At 37.2% G+C, this 20,782-nt stretch overlaps 1 protein-coding gene across 1 annotated transcript in view; it reads left to right on the forward strand.

Annotated features, from left to right (window-relative positions):
* Positions 1-1,444: 1,444 nt before the first annotated feature.
* AP1AR (adaptor related protein complex 1 associated regulatory protein) overlaps positions 1,445-20,782 on the forward strand; it is a 33,685-nt gene continuing 14,347 nt past the window's right edge. The window contains exons 1-2 of the mRNA XM_063108369.1: positions 1,445-1,875; positions 18,830-18,878. Of these exons, the coding sequence (XP_062964439.1) occupies positions 1,793-1,875; positions 18,830-18,878 (132 nt within the window). The 5' untranslated portion in view covers positions 1,445-1,792. The remainder of the gene's footprint in view (positions 1,876-18,829; positions 18,879-20,782) is intronic.

The raw sequence follows: 20,782 nt of genomic DNA on the forward strand, positions 1-20,782 counted from the left end.
AGCAATTATTATTCTGTTTTCCATTTCTACAATTTTGTCATTTCTAGAATGTTACATAACGTTGTACACAGAGTTATACAATATGCAAGCTTTTGAGATTGGCTCTTTCATTCAGCACAATTTCCTGCAGGTTCGTTCAAGATATGTTCATCAATAGTGTTTCTTTTTGTTTCTGAGTAGTATTCCATAGGATGGATGTACCAACTTCATTAAACATTTATCGTTGAATTTTAAAGACTATTTCATTAATATATTTGCTTGATTTCCGGGGCTGGAAGGAGGAAAGAAAATAATCACTATTGAGGAAGTCAGTCAGTCATTTCACCAACATCCACTGAGAGCAGAACATTGGGCCAAATATCCTATGCACTTGATTACAAAAACAACTAAGAAACAAATAAACTCAAGATTAGATAAGTAGCTATGCCAAAATTGAAACCCATGTCGGTCTAGGTTTCAAGAAACAAGAAGACGAATAGTTCAAAGAACACTTTATCATTAATAACAGCGAAATTACAATTTCGCCAGGTTTAATTATAAAACAAACTAAAACTTGACGTATCTGGTTAGTCAATAAGAGCATTGTAACCACTGGATTAGATGTTTACTAAGCCACGCCTTCTATCCAATTTTAAGACCAACCGCTAACAAAAACCGAACTTTAAAGTAGCACGTGAGTAGGGTGCCGCAGATCAGGAAGCGTCAGAGTAGCTTTCTCTTCCCATCTCCAACAGTGCTGGAGAGCATGCTTGCATTGGCAAGGCTGGGGCCCCTGAAGAACCCCAGCCCTCTTGCCGATTTCCTCTGGACGTCAACTGCCCCACTCGGAAGTATTTGAAGATTTGATTTTAAACAAAACAAAATTAGGCCGGTAGTGCACTATTAATAAATTTTCCTACAACGTTGACAGTATGTAGACTGAGACGCAAACCAGAGATCGGAAGGAAAAGATGTTTATGGTGAGTTCAAAGTAACTTCAATCAGCCCGTACCCCGCCCTCGCCGACTCTATTTCCCACTTATGGTGCCATATTAACGAAAACGAAGCACACGCCGCACAGAGAAATCCCCCTTAACTCTGGATGACTTCTAGCCTGCAGCTCTAGGTAAGACGCTCACGAGGCTTTAGTACAGAGTTCGAACGCTGAGCCTTGACTATGCAACATTCAGCACGCTCGGGACCAAGAAGCCGGAAACTTTAAGGAAAGAACGAAATTTTCTAATCGGGTCAAGAGCCAACAAAACAAACGTCCACACCCAAGAATTAAGTTGGCTTCCAGGTTGAGGCTGCTGAACCAAGAGCTAGCGGAAGTGACGTAAGGAACGCCGGAGGAGGCGGGACCGCCGGGTAAGCGCGCCCAATCGGAGCCGGGAGAGGACGGTGGGGTGGCGGCGTCGGCGGCGAGGCGTGGGCCGGGGCGCGCGAGAAGGCGGGGCCTGGGCGCACCACTGGCGGTGACTGGCCTCCTTTAGTGGCTGGAGGCCGTCACTGGTACTGGGCTGGGGGCTAAGACGAGAGGTGCCATGAGGAGGGCGAGGGAGTCCAGATCTCGCAGCCCGGCACTCCTCCCTCGCGCGGCGGCGGCTTGGCGGCCGCTGGAGTAATCGCTGCCTTTGTTCCGAGCGCCTCGTCCCTCCCCTCGCCCCAGCTCCTCACGCCGCCGCGCTCCGGCCGGCCCGCCCTTGGTCTCCGAAACCCTCTTCGGCTCGTGCCGCGCGGATGCGGCTGCCAGGCCTGGGTTTGGGCTTTGAGCGGGAGGAGAGGAGGAGCGGCGGTGCCTTGGCGGCATGCGATGGGGAACTGCTGCTGGACGCAGTGCTTCGGGCTGCTCCGCAAGGGAGCCGGGCGGCTGCAGCGTGTAGGAGGCGGCGGAGGGTAAGCCCGCTGGGGGAGGGGCCGGCCCCCATTGGCTCCTCCTATTCGGCCTCTCGCTGGGAAGACCGCTGACACTGTCCCCTACCGGCTGAGAAGGGGCCGGGATCCCGCAACCCTTACCACTTAACAGGCCCTGGTCGGGGTTGTGGTGGGCGGTCTCAGGGCCTCCTCGGGAATGAGCAAGAGGAGGGGGCGGAGTGTCGTTCCTGCAGCTCAGCAAGACTCCCGCTGGGCGCCCTGTCACGTGGGGAAGGAGTCACGGGAGGCATCATCTCGAGGATGCACGGAGCACCGTCTTGGTAATGGGCCGTAGGATGGGCTCCACAGCAACCTGGACACACCCTATGTTGAGTTTGGGTTTAATGCCAAAGCTAGTATCTCTGTAATTTGATCCTCTTTAGCCCTGACAGCAGGTGAGGGTCTGGCTCCAAAGTTGATGCTGCAGATGGATTTTAAGTAGAAGTCATTTGGATGATGGAGTGAAATAACGTTCCATGTACTGATGAAGTCTTTGATAGGTCCAAAGACTTACTGAATTCCTGCGTTTCCTGTGGGTGCTGTTAAGAGAGGCAGTGTGTAGTTTTTTCATATTAATTTTTTTGTAATTTCGAGAGGAATGCTATACTCTGCTACTCACACAATCTGTAGCACTAGGTAAATTGCAGTATTTCTGAACTTCTCTTGAGTAAAACTGGGATACGCTTAGATTTTCTATCCTCACCATCCACGGAATAATAGAATTTCATAATTATTCTGTTTTTGTTTTTTATTTCATAGGGTATTGAAAAATTAGGACACATTCCTTTGGAATTGGTTTTGTAGTTGTTATTAAATATCTCTCAGGAATTCAAACCTAGAATTGAAAAGCTGAACCCCAGACATTTTGTGTAAGGAATAAGACTGTTTTGCACATTATGAAACAGATTGCTAAATTTTCAGGATCTGTCCCATTTAACCAACATTATTAGGTAATAAGGTGCTCAGCATAAACTGAAACCAAGTAATTTATAATTTGAATCTTTTGGTAATGGAACTCTTATAAAATATAATAGGATTCACTCATTTATTCATCAGGCATTGTGTCACCTCTCTGATAAAAAGTAGTTAAGGTTTTGCACTACGTGGACTCGAGTGGAAGAGTAAAGACTTGTAGATTTTGAGCTGAGCTTAATATTTTGGTTTCCCTGATTTATGGGCTATTACAGGGGGATATGACAGCTCTCTTGCCTTGTCAGCCAGAATCTGATTTACTTCTAATTTTGGGGGTGGATGCAGCTATATATTGAGGCTTCTTAAATAGGCTTTCCTAGGGCCCGGCCCCGTGGCTCACTGGGGAGAGTGCGGCACTGGTATCCCCGAGGTTGCAGGTTCGGATCCTATATAGGGATGGCCGGTGCACTGAGTGTGGTGCGGACGACACCGTGCCGAGGGTTGCAGTCCCCTTACCGGTCAAAAAACAAAAACAGGCTTTCCTAAAGACTAGATGCCCCACAATATTTGGCTTCATTATTATTTGTAGTTGCCTTGTAGGGTATTAAATTTTAACTCAAAAGAAAGGGGTCTTATCTTCTAAATGTATAAGCAAAACATTATGTATGTTTAACTTTTGGGCTACGTTATTGTTGTCTGCGGGATTTTTGTTTTTTCATGGTGATTTTACAAACTGATTATGATTTTCTTCAGAGTATAGCATTAAAATTGTAGATTCTACTCCCTGAGCACGTGAACTTGACATCATACAGAGTGGCAAGAGGAAATCAGTGAATCAGAGGGGGTGTTAATTGTAGGTATGCCCTAAAAACATTAAAGTTGGATCTGTACTCTCTTTGGGCAAAACTCCTTGCATAAGTCCTGTTTAGGCAATGAGAGTTGGTGGATTGTGGACACTGTCATCTAAAACCATATAATGGTGATATCGATCCTATTTCTTTTAATCCATAAACACAAATTTTAACAGTTCCCTTACTTGAATCTTCTGATTAACTTACTGTTTAACATCAGTTTGGATTTTGTTTTAGGAGCTTTCAGTAAGCATGTGTAGATGGGTGGATATAGTTATTTACACAATAAGGTTAAACTTTGCCTCTCATTTAGTTGCTGGGTTTTTTTTTTAAATCACCTGGTAGTTTTGATTTTCTTTCAGGCATAGGCCTGGATAGTCAACTAGTAGTTCTTCTAAGGGTCAAAAAGTTTAGAAGTAATCACAAAAACTTGGTTTTGTATGTCACTGTAGTAACCACAGGTAGAAGCATAGGGCATCCTGGGACTTTCTTGGGCTGATTTAAGCTGGACTTCACAAGGGTGCTTAAGGCCAGGTTTGTTAACCTTGTGGATTTCCCACGAGTATCTCAAAAGCAGATCACTCATTTTACACTTTCCAATCTCAAAACCAGAATTACCATTTTTTAAAAATTTATTAAATACTAGAGAACTCTAGTATATACTAGAATATCTGTCAGTTAGTCAAAATATCAATATCAGTTTTGGGTATGTTGGAAACCTTACTATGAATAAAGTTATTTGATGATTAAAGCAGGGGAATTAAATATCTTTAAGGAATAAAATTTAGACATTCTAGTGAGTCATCCTTCTTATGGAGTTTTGCCTCCCGACACGTTCTAGAGGGCTCCGTCTGCTGGTCAGTTCCCCTGTTCCTCTGGGCAGTACTAGAAATATGTATAGACTTTTATTGTATCCCTTAGTTTTTTCTTTCTCAGACTGAAGACCCAAGTATGTTTTGTTTTGTTGTTTTTTGATTCTCATCTTTATATTACTGTATAATTCTACACAGTGGTTCCACTTAAGTTGTACTATAGTTTTATATAAAGCTATCAAGTTTTGTATCCTTCTCAATATTTAACATTTATTGGTCTTTTTGGCTCCAGCAGCAGTTGCCTTCTGCCAATAGTTTACAAAGATTTGCCTTTTCTTTCCTAGTAGAAATGATTTTAATAATAGCTGCCAACATTCAGTTACTTCCTATGTGCCAGACACTGTTTCAGGTACTCTATGTTATCTCATTTATTCATCACCACAATCCTATGAGGAAGGTAAGCTCTATTACATACTTTATAGGTTGAAAACTGAAGCTTAGAATGTTTAACTGGCCCAGGATAGCAGAGCTGGGATGGCAGCTTAGGTCCCTCTGAATTCAGAGCCCTTACCCTTAACTACTAATAGCTCATGGTTCTTAATCTGTGGATAAACAATTGGTTGTTATCTCTCAGTGCATTATCTTGTACTTTGTCACCAGAATATCTTATGAATATATCTCAGCAGCTTGACTCTTTATTCTGTGTTGTAAGCTATTCTTTTTTTTTTTTTTTTTTAACAAGTATTCACTTCACCTCTGCAGCACCAATTTTATATTCTTATTTTCCTGTTCCTTTCCTGGCTATTCTTACTCTATTTAATTTCCTTCACACATATACTACCTACCTCTGAAGAAATCTTATCCTTTTCTGTAATTTCAACCACACCACTTCCAAATTTCATCTGCAGGCACCTCTTTTCAGTTGCCTGATTGAAGGATGTCAGTTGGGTGTATTCAATTCAATCTATGTATTTTATTCAGTCTCCTTATACATACTGAACCTTTTCCTTCCTATGTGACTTCTGCTCTAAACATTGCCTTTCAAATCGCCTAGTTAGCGGCTTCCAGATTGTTCTCCCTGTTACTTCTCTCACACTTCACCCCATCCTCTATTCTTGTCACTGGATGTATTAGTTCATTTTCTGTTGCTTTTAACAGAATTCCTGAGACTGGGTAATTTATAAAGAAAAGAAATTTATTTCTTACAGTTTTGCAGGCTGGGGAAGTCCAATGTCCAGGGAACACATCCAGTTAGGGCCTTCTTGGCAGTGATTCTGTGCAGAGCTCTGTGGCAACACAGCATATCAGACAGTGAGCATGCATGAGCAAGAGTTCACATGCTCACTTGCTCTGCTTATAAAGTCACCATAACCTCTCCCTGATAACCCATTAAACCGTTAACCCATTACTCCACGAATGGATTAATTCATTCACAAGGGAGCAGTCCTCATGATCCAAGCACCTCTTAAAGGCCCCACCTTTCAGATACTATAATCAGATTTCTTACCCTCTTGACACTGTTACAATGGGGTCAGGCTTCAGTGAGTTTTGGGGGGATATTCAATTCACAGCACTGGAGTTATGCTTTCTAAAACTCATACTGGATCATGCTATTCTCTTGCTTAATGACTACCATCTGTTTCCTATTTCCTACAGCTAAATTTCTGTCTTTTTTTCTTTTATGGCAGCATAATGAATTGCATGGCATTCAAATGTGCAACATATGTCCATTTATATACTCAGGATTATAGCAGTTCTGCATATGGATATCTATAATCTCACTCTTTGTTCTCATTCAGGATGTAGAGGTTGGAAAGATGTAGGGGCCATTCAGAAGGTATAATCTACATATAATCTAATTTTCTGAACATCCATTCTTTCTAAATTTGTCTTCATTAGAAAGAGGCTTATTGAACAGTAAATATTACTTTACTGTTACCACCTGTATTAGTCAGGGTTCTCCAGAGAAACAGAATGAATAGGAGATATCTATATACAAGTACCTATCTCTATGTCTACCTATAGATATACCTATATAGAGATATAAAATGAGATTTATTGTAAAAAATTGGCTCACATGATTATAGAGGCTGAGAAGTCCCACAGTCTACTGTCTGCAAGCTGGAGACCCAGGAAATCTGGTTGTGTAAATCTCAGTCCATGGGTGGGAAAAGGCCATTGTCTCAGCTCAAGCACTCAGGCAAAAAGATTTCAACATTCCTCTGCCTTTTTTTGTTTGCTATTCAGGCTCTTAATGGGTTGGACAATGTCCACCTACAATGGAGAGGGCAATCCGCTTTATTTACTCCTCTCATTCAAATGCTAATCTATTCCAGAACACTCTTACAGATGCACCCAGAAATAATGTTTAGACAGATATTGGGGCATCTGGTAACACAGTCAAGCTGACACATAATCATTGCACCACCTATGTTGGTGCTATCCCTACCTGGAAAATATGTTAATTTTTATCCCTTGAGATTTGAATGGTTAGACCTCCATCGAAATATCTAATATTAATTGAAAAACATCTTCTTTGTAATAGTTTTTGTCAGGCATCTGATTGGTAACCTTTCTAGTCTTTGTTCAGAAAAAAAGTCTTGGGAAGCTTTTAATTTTTAATAGACTTTGGAACAATTTACCGTGGTTGCTCATCATTTACTTATACTGTCAAACAGGAGATATAAGGAAAGACTTTCTTATTTTAATATATTATACAGAGGAATATGAAGAAAAGGAACAATACCAGTGTAGAGTTTGTGAGAATTTTTTAATCACCTTTTACATAAGTCACTTTGTTATAAAAGTATTTATCTGCCATGCAAACACAAGAAGCATGAAAATTTCATTTTCAGTCTATTCTTAACAAGACCGATTTTATACTTAATAAAAGATTGTCTTGATATCTACCTTGATAACATTGATAAATAAACATGTATGCAAGAATCTCAACTTTTGCACTATACTACTTTCAAACTTCCAAATTCCTTTATACGCCACCATCACTGAGAGTATTAATGCTCCAGGAAACAACTGTAGCCCGTCTACCCCTTTCATATCCTTTATATGTTTGAGTCCACTTTCACATCTTCAGCAGTAGTAGAATGGATTGATATACAGAAACCTACTTTATCTTCATTTAGAGACAACTCTCAGGGACATAAGGATTATATAGAAATGAATGTCCATGAATGATTTGGGGGAGATTTAGACTATGAAGAAAGAGGGAAAAATCAATTCTGTTTTCTTTAAATCATTGTTTTTGGAGCTTCAGTTGCTCAGCTTTCACCCTAATTAATACACCATAGAATGGTGTACTGTTGCCCACATTATTCTTCACCTTCCCATTCCCTCCAGGGAATATGACTAAATTCATGAAAGTTAAATGGACATACATTATGACCTTAAGCTTTTCTTCGCATCTCAGCTTTATGTGATACTCCTGTATGACTAGAGGATTCTTCCAGTTTATCACATCACTTTGTCCCTTATCCTTTCGCCCCTGGCATTTAAGTCATGTCTGGATTTGCCACATTTATTTTTCTCTTGTATTTCCACTCTTGACTCCTGTTTCTTTCTTATCATGTCCCTATTGGGATTCTGACGCTTCTCCCCATCAATTATTATTTTCCAGTGTATCCCCAAAACCAGATGATCTTTATCTTCTAAATGTTTCTTTAATCCATCCACTTCTCTGACTGACTCCACCCTACTTCATGCTATCGTCATTTCTTGCTTAGCCTCAAATTTGATTGCATACATTAATCATGCATTCACTCACTCTGTGTATTTATCTTCACTAAGCTCTCTAGGACTCACATGGTTATTCACACTTGGAGGACTTTATGTGGACATCTCCTTATGTGGACCCAGGTTTACTCCTCTAAGATGAAGGAAAGAATGATATTCTCATTCTTTAGTCACTATAGTCGCTTTAAATACATTTAAACATTGATTATATTTGCTCTATAGGTTTGTCTTGGATCTAGGGTAGTGATTCTTAACTGGGATGTGCATTCAAAATTTTCATTTTATTCATGTAGCTCTAGTTCATTCATTCATTTCTATTCAGGTGTAGTGTTTCGGTATATGAATAGGTCATAAATTATTTATTCATTCTCTTATTGTTGGACATTTAGATTATTTACAGGTTTTTTTACTGTTGCAGATTAGTTAGTATTCTGATAAATGTCTCTTTGTACACACATGCAGTAGATTCCTTAGGTATGTATACCTACGAGTGGAATTGCAGGGTCATAGCTTATGCACATCCTCAGGTTTACTTGAAAATGTCACCCTTTTCCAAAGCAATTATAACAGTTTATATGTTTACCACCATTGGGTTTTTATTGTTCCAGTTTCTAACACTTGGTATTGTCAGATTTTTTTTAACCTGTTAATATGAAATGTTTTCTAATATTTGTATTAAAACTTTATTGTATTCCTACAAACCAGCAATGAAAAATAGTGAATATTTTTAAATTACTTTCTTTGATAGCAATGAAAAATATAAGAAAATAGAAATAGATCAATAATAGCTGCATAAGACTAGAACACTTTTTTTTAAAAAAACTAAATTACGTTTTGTAATGATGAACAAGCTAATTATCCTGATTTGATCACACATTGTACACAGATATTGATATTCAACTCTGTACCCCATAAATATGTATAATCAACTATGTTTAAATTTAAAAAATAAATAGAGGGCAATACCATATCTGTGGATATAAAGAGTTGCTGTGCTTAAGATTTACTTATTATTAGAAATTCAGTGCAATTCCAATTAAAATCCTAACAGGATGTATTGGATTGAATTATGTCCCCCCAAAATGATTGAAGCTTGAATTGTCTCCCAAGTTTTATGTATTAGAAACTTCGGGGCCGAGCCCGTGGCGCACTCGGGAGAGTGCAGCGCTGGGAGCGCGGTGATGCACCCGCCGCGGGTTCGGATCCTATATAAGAATGGCCGGTGCACTCACTGGCTGAGTGCCGGTCACGAAAAAGACAAAAAAAAAAAAAAAAAAAAGAAACTTAACCCCCACTGTGACTGTTAAGAGAGTAGGAAATCCTATTATGATAATTGAAAGGTGGAGCCTTAAAGAGGTGATTGGATTGTAGGACCATGCAGTAGTGTGAATGGATTAAAAGTGGTGGTCAGGGGCATGGTCCTGCAGGCTTTAAAAGAAGAGGAGAGTCTGTCTTTCTCCTCTCTCTGCTCCCACCATCTTGCAATGTGAGACCCCTGTTGCCACCACCAGATGGACTTTGGACTTCTCAGCCTCAGAAACTGTAAGCAATAAATTTCATTTTCTTTATGAATCACCCAGTTCCAAGTGTTTTGTTATAAGCAACACAAAATGGACTAATACACAGGATTTTTCTGGAACTTGACAAGCTGATTCCAACAAATTTTATGAAGAACAAAGGACCAACAATGGCCCACACTTTTGGAAAATGTAACTTGTCCTGTCAGATAACAAGCTCTAATAATTAAAACCCTGTTGTATTGGCACAAGGATAGAAAATAATTGGTGAGCAAAATAGATTATATACCCAGGTTCTGTGAGTCAACCTGAGGGCGAAGCTCAGTAGTCTTTACTTTTAACAAGGTGATTATTTCATGCCTAAGTATGAGAATAACTGTTTTACTAAAACAGAGTTGTTAGGACTAAGTATCTATTATTGGAGGTATTTTTATGTATTGTGTCTTGTTCAGGGACTCATAACCTTTTTTTTTTTTCCTTTCCCTACCTCAACCACCAAAGGTGTATATCAGTCTCCTGTCAGTAATAATAACTCACTGTTAAATTGATTTTTGCCCGTGGTGGGGGTTGAATTCTCCCTAGGTTTACTGTTGCCATTTTCTCATGTTATTTTCTATGATCACTCTAACATTCACACCTCCAAGAATCTCTGGTCTGTATGAACTTGGGAGTTCTCTCATGAGTAGTTTTGTTCCACTATAAATGAAATTAATTTGTGATTCAATAGCCTTAGTCAAAGTTACAAATATGAAAGCAGAGAATACTGGTTTTTAGCTTCCTATTTTTATTTTTAAGCAATTATGTTTGCATAATAGAAAAATCTTAAATTGTTCTGTACCGATTTACTCTGTATTTTTTTTAGTAAATTTATGGAGCTTTGTACAATATGTACTTTGTCGACTTATATGCTAACAGTAGGTCTAAAAAAGTAGGATAGCTATTCTCTTATATTTTTAGATTAAGCAGTTATGATGGAAAGTATTACAAGAGCTTTTATTTACCCCTAGTATTTAGTGAAAAACTTTTTATGAATAATAGCCATTTTATGAATAATAAAATAGTAAATGTTTTATAATACAAACTTATTTTTCCTTACTAGTGTACTAAAAGCATATACTGTAAACAGTGTTACAAATAAAATTGGCACACTTTTAGATTCCAGGCTGCACACATGGTATTGTAACATGCATAGTAATGTTTTTAGCTATAGAACTGTGATTGATTGAACATGGAGAAGGAATAGAGGAAGATCTAAAAGATATTTATCTATGTTTGACCATGGATATATGTTGAAAGTAACTTAGTTATTAGAGCTAGATATTTAATTTTTTTTATACTAAGTCTTCAAAATCTATGTTTTTGACACTTAATAGCCTTTAAAAATAAGCCTAGCCACATTTCAAGTGCTTCATAGCCACATGTGGCTAGTGGCTATCATATTGAACAGTGCAGATCTATCCAATGGGATAATAGTACTTCATAGGATTATTATGGAAAGGAAATGTATATAAAATACATAAAAACTAAGCTCAGTTCATGGCCCATTGTAGGTACTCAGTAAGCGTAAGTCTTTTTTTGCTCTCCATTATATTAATAGCTTGTTATGTTTTGGCATTTATAGCATATGTATTTGGAAACTTCAAGTAAATAATATATATATATATTTATATTTGAAATTGAAAAAAGCAAAATATTTCTCTAACAGTAATCAAGAGTCAGGCTTTTGCAATACATATTTTCTATCTTTTGTTTTTCTGTCATTTTGTTTTCTGTCTTCTAAGATTCTTTTTCTGTCATTTTGTTTTCTGTCTTCTAAGATTCAACTTACTTTTCTTTTTTTTTTTTTCTTTGCTCTTTTTCAATGGTGCAGCCTTATACACAACTAACACTTTATTCTTGAAGAAAATATTCTCAACCAGCATGTATATACTATAATAAAATATTACTACACAGGACTTGGGAGACCAGAATGAGTCCTGTGATTTTTTTTCCTGTGGCTAGTTTTGCTGCCCCATTAATACATAATGATGTTTTTTTGGGCAACCTCATTGATGATCTCACCATGTCCCAGGCTCTTGCCTTCAGCCTTATTGTGTCAGATATAGAAAACCAAAAGGTAAATTTAGTAATTTAAAATAAGAAATATAACTGTCAAGGAATAGCATAGTACTTGTATCTTTAGGTAAGGACATTCTTTTACTGTGAGTAAAGAATAATGGGGTGGGAGATGCTTGGGGAGTACAGATTCAGAACAAAAAAAGTTAATTATGCAATTTAAATAACCCATCGCCTGGAGCACTATCTGCCAGTGGGACCGGACAGCTCAGGTGCTGGAACCAGGGGGCTCTTCTACAGACAGTTTGGATGAATCCTACCAACAGTGGCTTCTGTTTTCTGTTCTTGTGTTTCTTCTACCTAACACAATCTTTTTTTTTAGATATTGACTTCCTTCTATTTCTTTTAGTCTTAAAATCTCGGAGGCATTATGTTTCTGTAAGATGTCTTAGCATGTCGAGGTGACTGATCCATTGTGTTTTGTTTTCTATATTTCCAACTTACTGAGAGATAACTCACTCTCCCTCTGTCTCCCAGAAATAGGCTGTATTTCCATTTCTCCATAGTGATTAGAAGTAAAATCCTTAAAAACAATAGGCATATGTATGTATTGGTAGTAACATGAAGTATATGTACGGGAGGGGAGAAATTGCTGACACTGCTTTTTTGTCTACAGCTAAAGTTCCTGGGGATAAGAAAAGAAAGCAAGATATATGTCCTGGGTTTGAAGCAAGGAAGAAAAGTGCTTTTACTGATCTGGGATTGAGAAGTAGCCCCAGGGTTTATTATAGAAAGTACTCTTAGGAGGGTTTTGGACCGATACTAATGTTAATGTTGTAGATTTGGAATTTGAATAGAGGACTGTCATCCAGACTCTGACTTTGTATGAATGTTAAGCTCAAAGCATTTAAAAACACAAACCTGTTCCTTTCCCAGCCTTCCTCTTCTCTGTAAATAGCAATCTTATTCTTCTAGTTGTTTGGGCCAAAAACGTAGGAGACATCCTTGGTTCTTCCTTTTTACACACCCCTTCATCTAATATATTAGCAAATTGTCAGCCCTGCCTTCAGAACTACTTCTCATTATTTCCACTGTTTTCCCTGTGATCTAAGCCACTGTGATCCTTTCTCTTACAATAGCTTTCCAATTGAACTCTTAAAACATATGTCAGATCGTCTGTTCAGGATCCTCCAATGCAGTTCTTATAGAGCTAATAAGTTCTTAAGGAATGATAGAATTAGAAAATCATGATTTTTGTATCCTCAAATGAAATAATGGAGTTGAGAGTGATTATCAATGGGTGCTAAAATCATTTGCTAAAAGGTTGATGTGAAACTTTATGATGGATGGATTAGACCGCCAATACCTGAACCTACAGATCAATCTTAGCAACAATATGACTGGGGAAGATAAAAATTAAGTTTCTCATGATTCGATTCAATAGCAAGTGTTACCGACAGGCCAGGCTCGGCTTGCCCTCTCGCATTAAACAAATGACCTGAAAGCCCAAAAGTTGGTGCAAGGATTGGAAGGTTTATTCAGATTACCGGTACTCAACTAAATGTCTAACCAAGCAAACAAAGAGAAAAGAGGAGCAGTGGGGTCCAGTTTATCCTAGTCCCAATCGGCGGGGCCTACTTTTTCTATTAACAATAATTGATAAAAGCAGTTCTCCCCACTGTTTTCAGCATAAAGAAAAAAAGTATCGACTAGATTTAAATCAGAGAAACAAAGCATAGCCAGGAGCCCTCCAGGGTGCACCTATACAGAACAGAAAAAGGCTCAGAAAATCGGAAACAAATGATAGCCAGGAGCCCTCCAGGGTGCACCTATGTAGTAGTGGATACAATCCAACCAAACAGCAGGAGAGGGCTCAGAAAATCAGAGAAAGGTAAACAGAATAAAACATTGCCTTGTCAGAATTTAGGCCAGGGACTCCAGGAAAAACATGGGAGCAGCAGAGACATGGGAGCAAAATAGTCCCAGTGGCCACTTGCCTCTTGCAGCTAGAGTCTTCTCTGGCGCCGAAAGCTTCCCAATTTTTGCCAGTGATTAAATTAGCCTCTCGGATTCCAAGGTCATAGAAATGAACAGTGTACCCAACAGTAAAGCAAGCAACGCTTTATTAAAAGAGGAGATAAGACTTATGCATAAGGGGGTAGCAACAGTAAAGCTAGCCCCCTGAGGGGAGCTGTTCAGAGTCTTTTATAGGGAAAGGAGTTAAGGGGTATAGGCCAGTGTCACTGGAGGAGGTCCATTCTGTTGTTCCTGGTTGTGTCATGGGCGCATGCTCAGTGGGTCCAAAATGGCAATGGTGTTCATCATTGTCACCCCAGGAGGGTCATTGTAGCAGTCACTGTGATGCTTTGTGCACAAGTGGGAATTCCTAAAGGGGTCTTAAGGTTAATATGTAACTTTTACAATTATAGTAAACAAGCCTTGGGGAGGGGTTTTGCAACTCAGTAAATATCTGTTTCTTATCTCAGTCTATTTTGTTAGGGTAGCCCATGGGGTAATCATTTGCCCTGGGGGGGTCTCATGACTGAGGAATGGAAAAATAACAGTGTCCTCTGCAGGGAAAATGGAGTCAGTTTGGTTCACAGGCCTAACCTTACTGTTTCACAAATACCACATATATGAAGGATTCTTGCCTATAAAACTTGAACTTGATATTATCAAGCTTTTAAATCAAATTACCAGTTTACAGGAAATACAGAGGATAGATGAAAAAGTTAAACAGCACCAAGAGGAAAAAATCAGCCAAATCCAGAAAGTGAGAAATTCTACAGGGCAAATGCCAATTTCGCCAACAAATCAACAGCATAAAAAAGGCAGTGGTGCAGGGAAGAGGGCTGTTATAGACTAAAAGAGGCTTAAGAGGCCTAACAAGCAAATGTTTAACTGATTTGAACAAATCATCTGTAAAAAGATAATTTGGGAAATTGGAATATGTACTGGACTGGATATTAGATGATATTAAGGAGTTATTTCCAATTTTTTTAGGTGTGATAATAATATGGGTTTAAGGTTTTTTTTAATGTTCTTAATAATTAGAGATATAATTTGAGGTAAGGGCAAATTATCTCAACATGTCTGGGATTTGCTGTAAGATATTTTACCAAAATAAAATAAACCAAAGCGGGTATGTAGTATAAGTGAAGCAAGATCTGAGAATTGGTAACTTTTTAAGCTGGGTGATGGGTACAAGGAGGTTTATAATACTCCTTTCTACTTTTGTGCACATTTGAAAATTTTTGTGATAAAAGTAAAAAAAAAAAAAAAAGTGAATGCCAAAGACAAATTTGCTTGTGTGAATTCTTATCTAATTGAGAATAAAATCAAAAACCCTTCCCATGGCCCACAAAGGCCTGTGATCTGACCCTGGCCATCTCTCAGGCCTCATCTTCCTTTCTTCTCTATTCCAACCATCCTGGCACCCTCACTTTCTTAGAATGTGCCAAATACAGTTTTACCTCAGCCCTTGTGTTTGCTTTTCCTCTGTTTAGAATTCTTTCTAAATAGATTCTGTCTGGCTGGCTTCCTCATTTCCTTGGGGTCTTTGTTCTGATTTTGCTTTAACAGAAGGTCTGCCCTGACCACCATACATAAAATAACCTCCCTCCTCCAGTCACTGTCCTTGCTTACTCTGAAGTTTTTTCTTTCATGGCAGTTCCTACCACCTGCTGCATTTATCTGTGTGTTTATTGTCATTCATTCCCAAGAGTGTTAGCTCCAAGGTGGCAAGGCTGTTGTCTGTTTATTCTTTGACAGTTGTATTGCCAGCACCTAGAACAGTGCCAGGAAATTTGTAGGCACTCAGTAAATATTTGTGAAATAAATGTAAAAAAACCTGAAGCTGTGTTTAATAGTTAAGTGTCTCCTTACCTCTCCCCAGTTGTTCTGCTTACCCTTCACTTATATTCTCATCTTGACCTAGGAGTAAGTAGTGAAGGATTGCCAAGAGCCTCACTCCTCATTCTAAAACAAAACTGCAAGGTAGAAAATATAAAATAGCAGGGTAGCTTATTACAGGAAGTACTGAAAAACTTACATTTCAAATTTGTTAGGCTTATATGCATCCAATAATTTGGAAAGATTTTAGTTTTAATTTATTTTGTTGACTTAAGTAATAGAGAGCTCTCTGAAATCTGAAATGGTACTTTCAAACAGTTGGTATTCTAATTATTTAAAAATATGTATCACATAGGAAAATAGAAAATATAGAAAGATATCATGAAAAAGTTACAGTTTTTATATTGCCAAAAGTTGGCAAAATATCAGTGATTGAATTTAATGCTTATTGCACATGTCTGGGGGTTCTAATTAGGCAACAACAATGTTTGAATAAGTAAAAAAGTAAAGACATCCATAATTCATTAAAAATTAATATGTATCACAATATTTCTTATTTTCAGATAAATCCCAGGATAAAGCTCCTCTGATAAAAATGTTGCCCTTGAATTTGCCAAACTGAGTATTTACTTTAATCTATCAATGTAATCTTAGTATTGATGATAGGAATCAATATATACCCTTTGTGATTAAAGTCTCAATCTAATTCATTTTAAAAGGAGTTTGATTTTTTCCCCTCCAAATTATTTGCTTTTTTGTTTACCTTCCACTTTGTTTATTGCTATTACTTAATTTGCTTATTTGTCATATCACTTAGACAAATTACTTATTTGCTTATTTGTCATTATATCACTTAGACACATCACTTATTAGTCAGGGCTTTGTGGGGACACATTAAACTATCTTAGACAAAAGATAGAATTTATTATAGAGATATTAGGTTTATAAAGTAATAACCAAACCATGAGCAGCAGGGATGCAACTGGTCTTTATAGATGACTTCAATGCTGTCAGATTACTCTTACAGTGGGCTTCATTCCCCTCCTTGCAGATTGTCAGGAAGCATAATCCCCAGCAGCTCCCTATAGCTCTCAGGCGGATGTTGTCTGCTCAGTTTCTGTATAACCCTGAACCAATTAAGTGAGGTCTGGGGGATGACTGTGGTCTAGCTTGGTCAGATAATCAGGGAATCAGAGTTACACAAGAACGTGATTGTCCTCACTGTAGCTGGATATGGATAGAGGAGACAGAAAAGGGAGACATTTACAACAGACACATTTAGCTTCTAAAGTTAGCTTATAATATCTATGTATAATTGAAACAGAACACAGTATTCTGTCGTCTGATTTAAGAATAGTGCAATAATTACTTCCCTTGCTTTGGACAGTGTTCTACTTAGCTTTAGGCTTTGCTTCAGCAGTGAAGTCATACTTATGGCTTATATTGAGATACTTAGGATTACTGAACTTTATTTCATTATTTCATTATTACCACTCGGTAAGCCTGGAAGAGGAAATCAGAGACAAATTTCTTCATTCAGGGAAAAGAGTGATGGTTGCAAGGAGAGAAACATATAGTACTGTAAGCAGGAATCCTAATGACAGAACACAGAGCTCCTGGAAGGTTGAAATCATTTCTCTTCTTGTTTGAAAAATGAGGAAGGGAGGAGAGTGGAGGTACTAGATGGCTAGAGGATTAAGGATACTGTGTTTATATTGGACATGTTTCATGAGATCTATGGCATGGCAATACCAAATCCTTTAACCAATGATATCTTAATGGCAGTAAAATTGCTTTGCATCTATCAGAAGATATAGTCTTTATCTGATTGTGGCAGGAAAAGTAGCACCTATGATTTCATTGCTATCTTTATTCTTCAGTCTTGATAATATGGCATTCTTTTTCACTAAACCTGTCAGCCCCTTCCATACACACATATATACACATAATACAAAGCATTCTGACTTGTCCTAACCCTCAGATTCTCCCCATTTTCTTAAAGGGATGTTTTCTGTCTAAGAATCCTGACATATTAGGAAGTGTAAATATGAATTTGGATTCCCATTGCATAGGGGGTGGGGTGGGTTAGGGAGTCCTCTCCTCCCTCTGTTTTGGCAGTTATAACAGGAACCATATTATGGGTAAAAAGTCTTGTAATCTCCTAGCACTTCCAGAAGTAAAGAATTTGTGTTGCTCTGTCCTATAGCAACTTTGATACTGTAGTAGAATGCAGACATATCTTTGGAGCAGATATAATAGAGAAGACACTTATTGGACTATATGTAATTTTGTCTAGTAGGAGCAGAAGAGAATGATTAACTATTTGGCCCTCGCTGGAAAAATTAATGTAATGTATTGTTTGGTTGACATGTATATGCATTGCTTTTCCTCTTTCTTTTATTTGTGAGGGTGTAGAAAGAGAATAAAAAGGCTTATGTAAAAAATATATGATCTCACCATCCAGAAATAACTACTCTTAGCATATTGACATATATTCTTTTAGATTTTTGATAGTTTATGTTTAACAAAATTGGGAACATATTCTTTTTATGTATTATTTAACGTAAGTACTTTTAACAAGGTATTTTTCTTGATACAGTAAACATGAAACAAGTTTCAAAATGTAATTGTATTGAATTCTTCTATGCAGTAAAGATAGTAAATTAATTTATTATTACATATTTTGTAAAGGTGAGCACCAGTAAAAAGAAATATTGGTTGACTAAACACAAACTTACAACAGTTTGAAAATCTGGAATATTTATATTCTTAGGTAAATTTGGTTGTTTTTATAAATTCTGTCAGCCCTGCATATCTGTGGATTCCACATCCATGGCTTCAACCAACATGAATTGAAAATATTTGGGGGGAAAAAAAGCAATAATAAATAATAAAAATTAAGAAAAACAGTATAACAACCATTTATATAGCACTTACATTGTGTTAGGTATTATAAGTAATCCAGAGGTGATTTAAAATATATGGGAAGATGTGTGTAGGTTACGTGCAAGCACTACACTATTTTATATAAGGGACTTGAGCATCCGCAGATTGTTCATATTTGAACAATCCCCCAAGAATACCGAGGGACAACTGTATAAGGTACTATATGTTAGAGAATTTAAAGTTGCTCTTGCATAAATGTTTGAATTGTGATTTTTTATTGTGATTTTGTTTTTCTTTCCAGATCTAAGTATTTTAGAACATGCTCAAGAGGTGAGCACTTAACTATAGAGGTAAGTAGAGTCATGAATTTGACTGGATTAAAAGTACTTTCAGAAGAGCAGAAAGGAGTTTTTTGTTTTTGTTTTTGTTTTTAATTAAGGGGGAAGGATCTAGACCCAAATTTAGTATGGACTCCTTACGTGTCAATATTGTTGATGCTAGTGAAGAAGGAAAGAATTGCGGTGGGGCAGAGGCGAGTAATTAGGGAGAAGTTTGTGTAAGGTTAAAGTCCTAATCTTCTAAGTTTGTTTTTGTTTGTTTGTTTTCACCCTACACAATTCAAGGAGAGAATGCTTTTCTATCAGTAGTAGTGGCTCACTAATGCAGTGGTTATAGCAGCAGATGGTTGGCCTGCCCCAGCAGGGAGGTGTAGCAGAATCAAAGGGGCAAGTTGATGTTAAGCCCCTCCACAGCAGAATTACTGAGTCACTTTTTCTTTGTATGTAAAACATAGTAGAATCTATTATTCAGTCTCTGCTGTGAAGCAGCCACTCTACTATACAGTTTAGGGATGTTACTGCACATAATTTTTACTATAACACTATTGTAAACAAGCAGTAGGTACCCTATTTTATGGATGAGAAATCAGAGGCTTAGACAGGTGGAGAAATTTGGCTATATTACACAACCTATAAGTGACAGAACCTAAATTCCAGTCCAAAACTGCTGGCTCCAAAGCTTGAACACTATACTTCACTGCCTTCTATATTAGATAAGACAGCATGTAAAGCAAGAATTAGTTTTTTAAAAAATCACAAACTATTATAAAAAATAATTTAAAGATAATAATTTTATTTTATTTTATTTTATTTTTATTTTTTTTTTTTTTAAATTTTATTTTGTCGATATACATTGTAGCTGATTAATGCTCCCCATCACCAAAACCTCCCTCCCTTCTCCCTCCCCCCCTCGAAAGATAATAATTTTAAATAGTTATATCATCTCCTTAGAGAGATTCTTTTATTTTCTGAACCTTTTGATTTCATTGTTTCCTCGATCTTTAAACAAAACAATATTAACAATAAAACACTTTTTTCTTTCTTTCAACTGGTTATTTATCAAATTATTTATACTTAAAATACAAATATTTTAATAATAAAATTTAATAGTAATGACTTTCATTAGGTCATTTGACCTACTAGAATTCATTACATTATGGTCAAATTATTTACATTACTCTCTCTAGAAAGACATTGTATTTGGGAATGGTGACTACCATTTAATAGATTTTCAGTAAATAATTTTATGAATAAGTAGATGACTAAAAATAAACACTTAAAGAAATTCTTATTGGGATGTCTTTTTAGTCCCTGTTTCTTTAGTAATTTTCCTTTTATGACATTAGATAATCTGTTCTGAACTCAAATGAAGTGGAAAATTCTGGTAGTGGATTTAAAATACCCATATGAAATATTTAATTCAGGTGACCGTTTTAGTTCTGATTTATGTAGAAAATTGTTGTAATTCTCCTTTTTGATTTTCATATAAAGTCATAAATAAAAATAATGTAATCTTACCTTGGCCATTTTGTAGAACTGTTAAATATATCAAATGAGATAATGTATAAAAGGCACTTGACTTAAGTATCTTAGAAATATAAAGGTATGTATATTATTGAAGTTTCTAAAATTTTAATTGCATGGAGTATTGGAATAATCAATCACAATGTCCAGTACAAAATAAAAAATTATAACACAATGGAGAAGAAACAGGAAAACAGAAAAATGTGACTCATAGATAAGGGTAAAACAGAAAAGGGAAACTGATTCTGACATGACACAGATGTTGGAATTAGACTTTAAAGCAGCTATTATAAATATGTTAAGACTTAAAGAAAAATAAAGGCATAGAAATGAAAAGAGAGAAATTCAGTGGAGAAATTAGGACTATAAAAAAAGAACCATGTGGAAATTCT

Source organism: Cynocephalus volans, chromosome 9 (genome assembly GCF_027409185.1).
Source record: "Cynocephalus volans isolate mCynVol1 chromosome 9, mCynVol1.pri, whole genome shotgun sequence".
In the NCBI taxonomy this organism is placed as follows: Eukaryota; Metazoa; Chordata; class Mammalia; order Dermoptera; family Cynocephalidae; genus Cynocephalus; species Cynocephalus volans.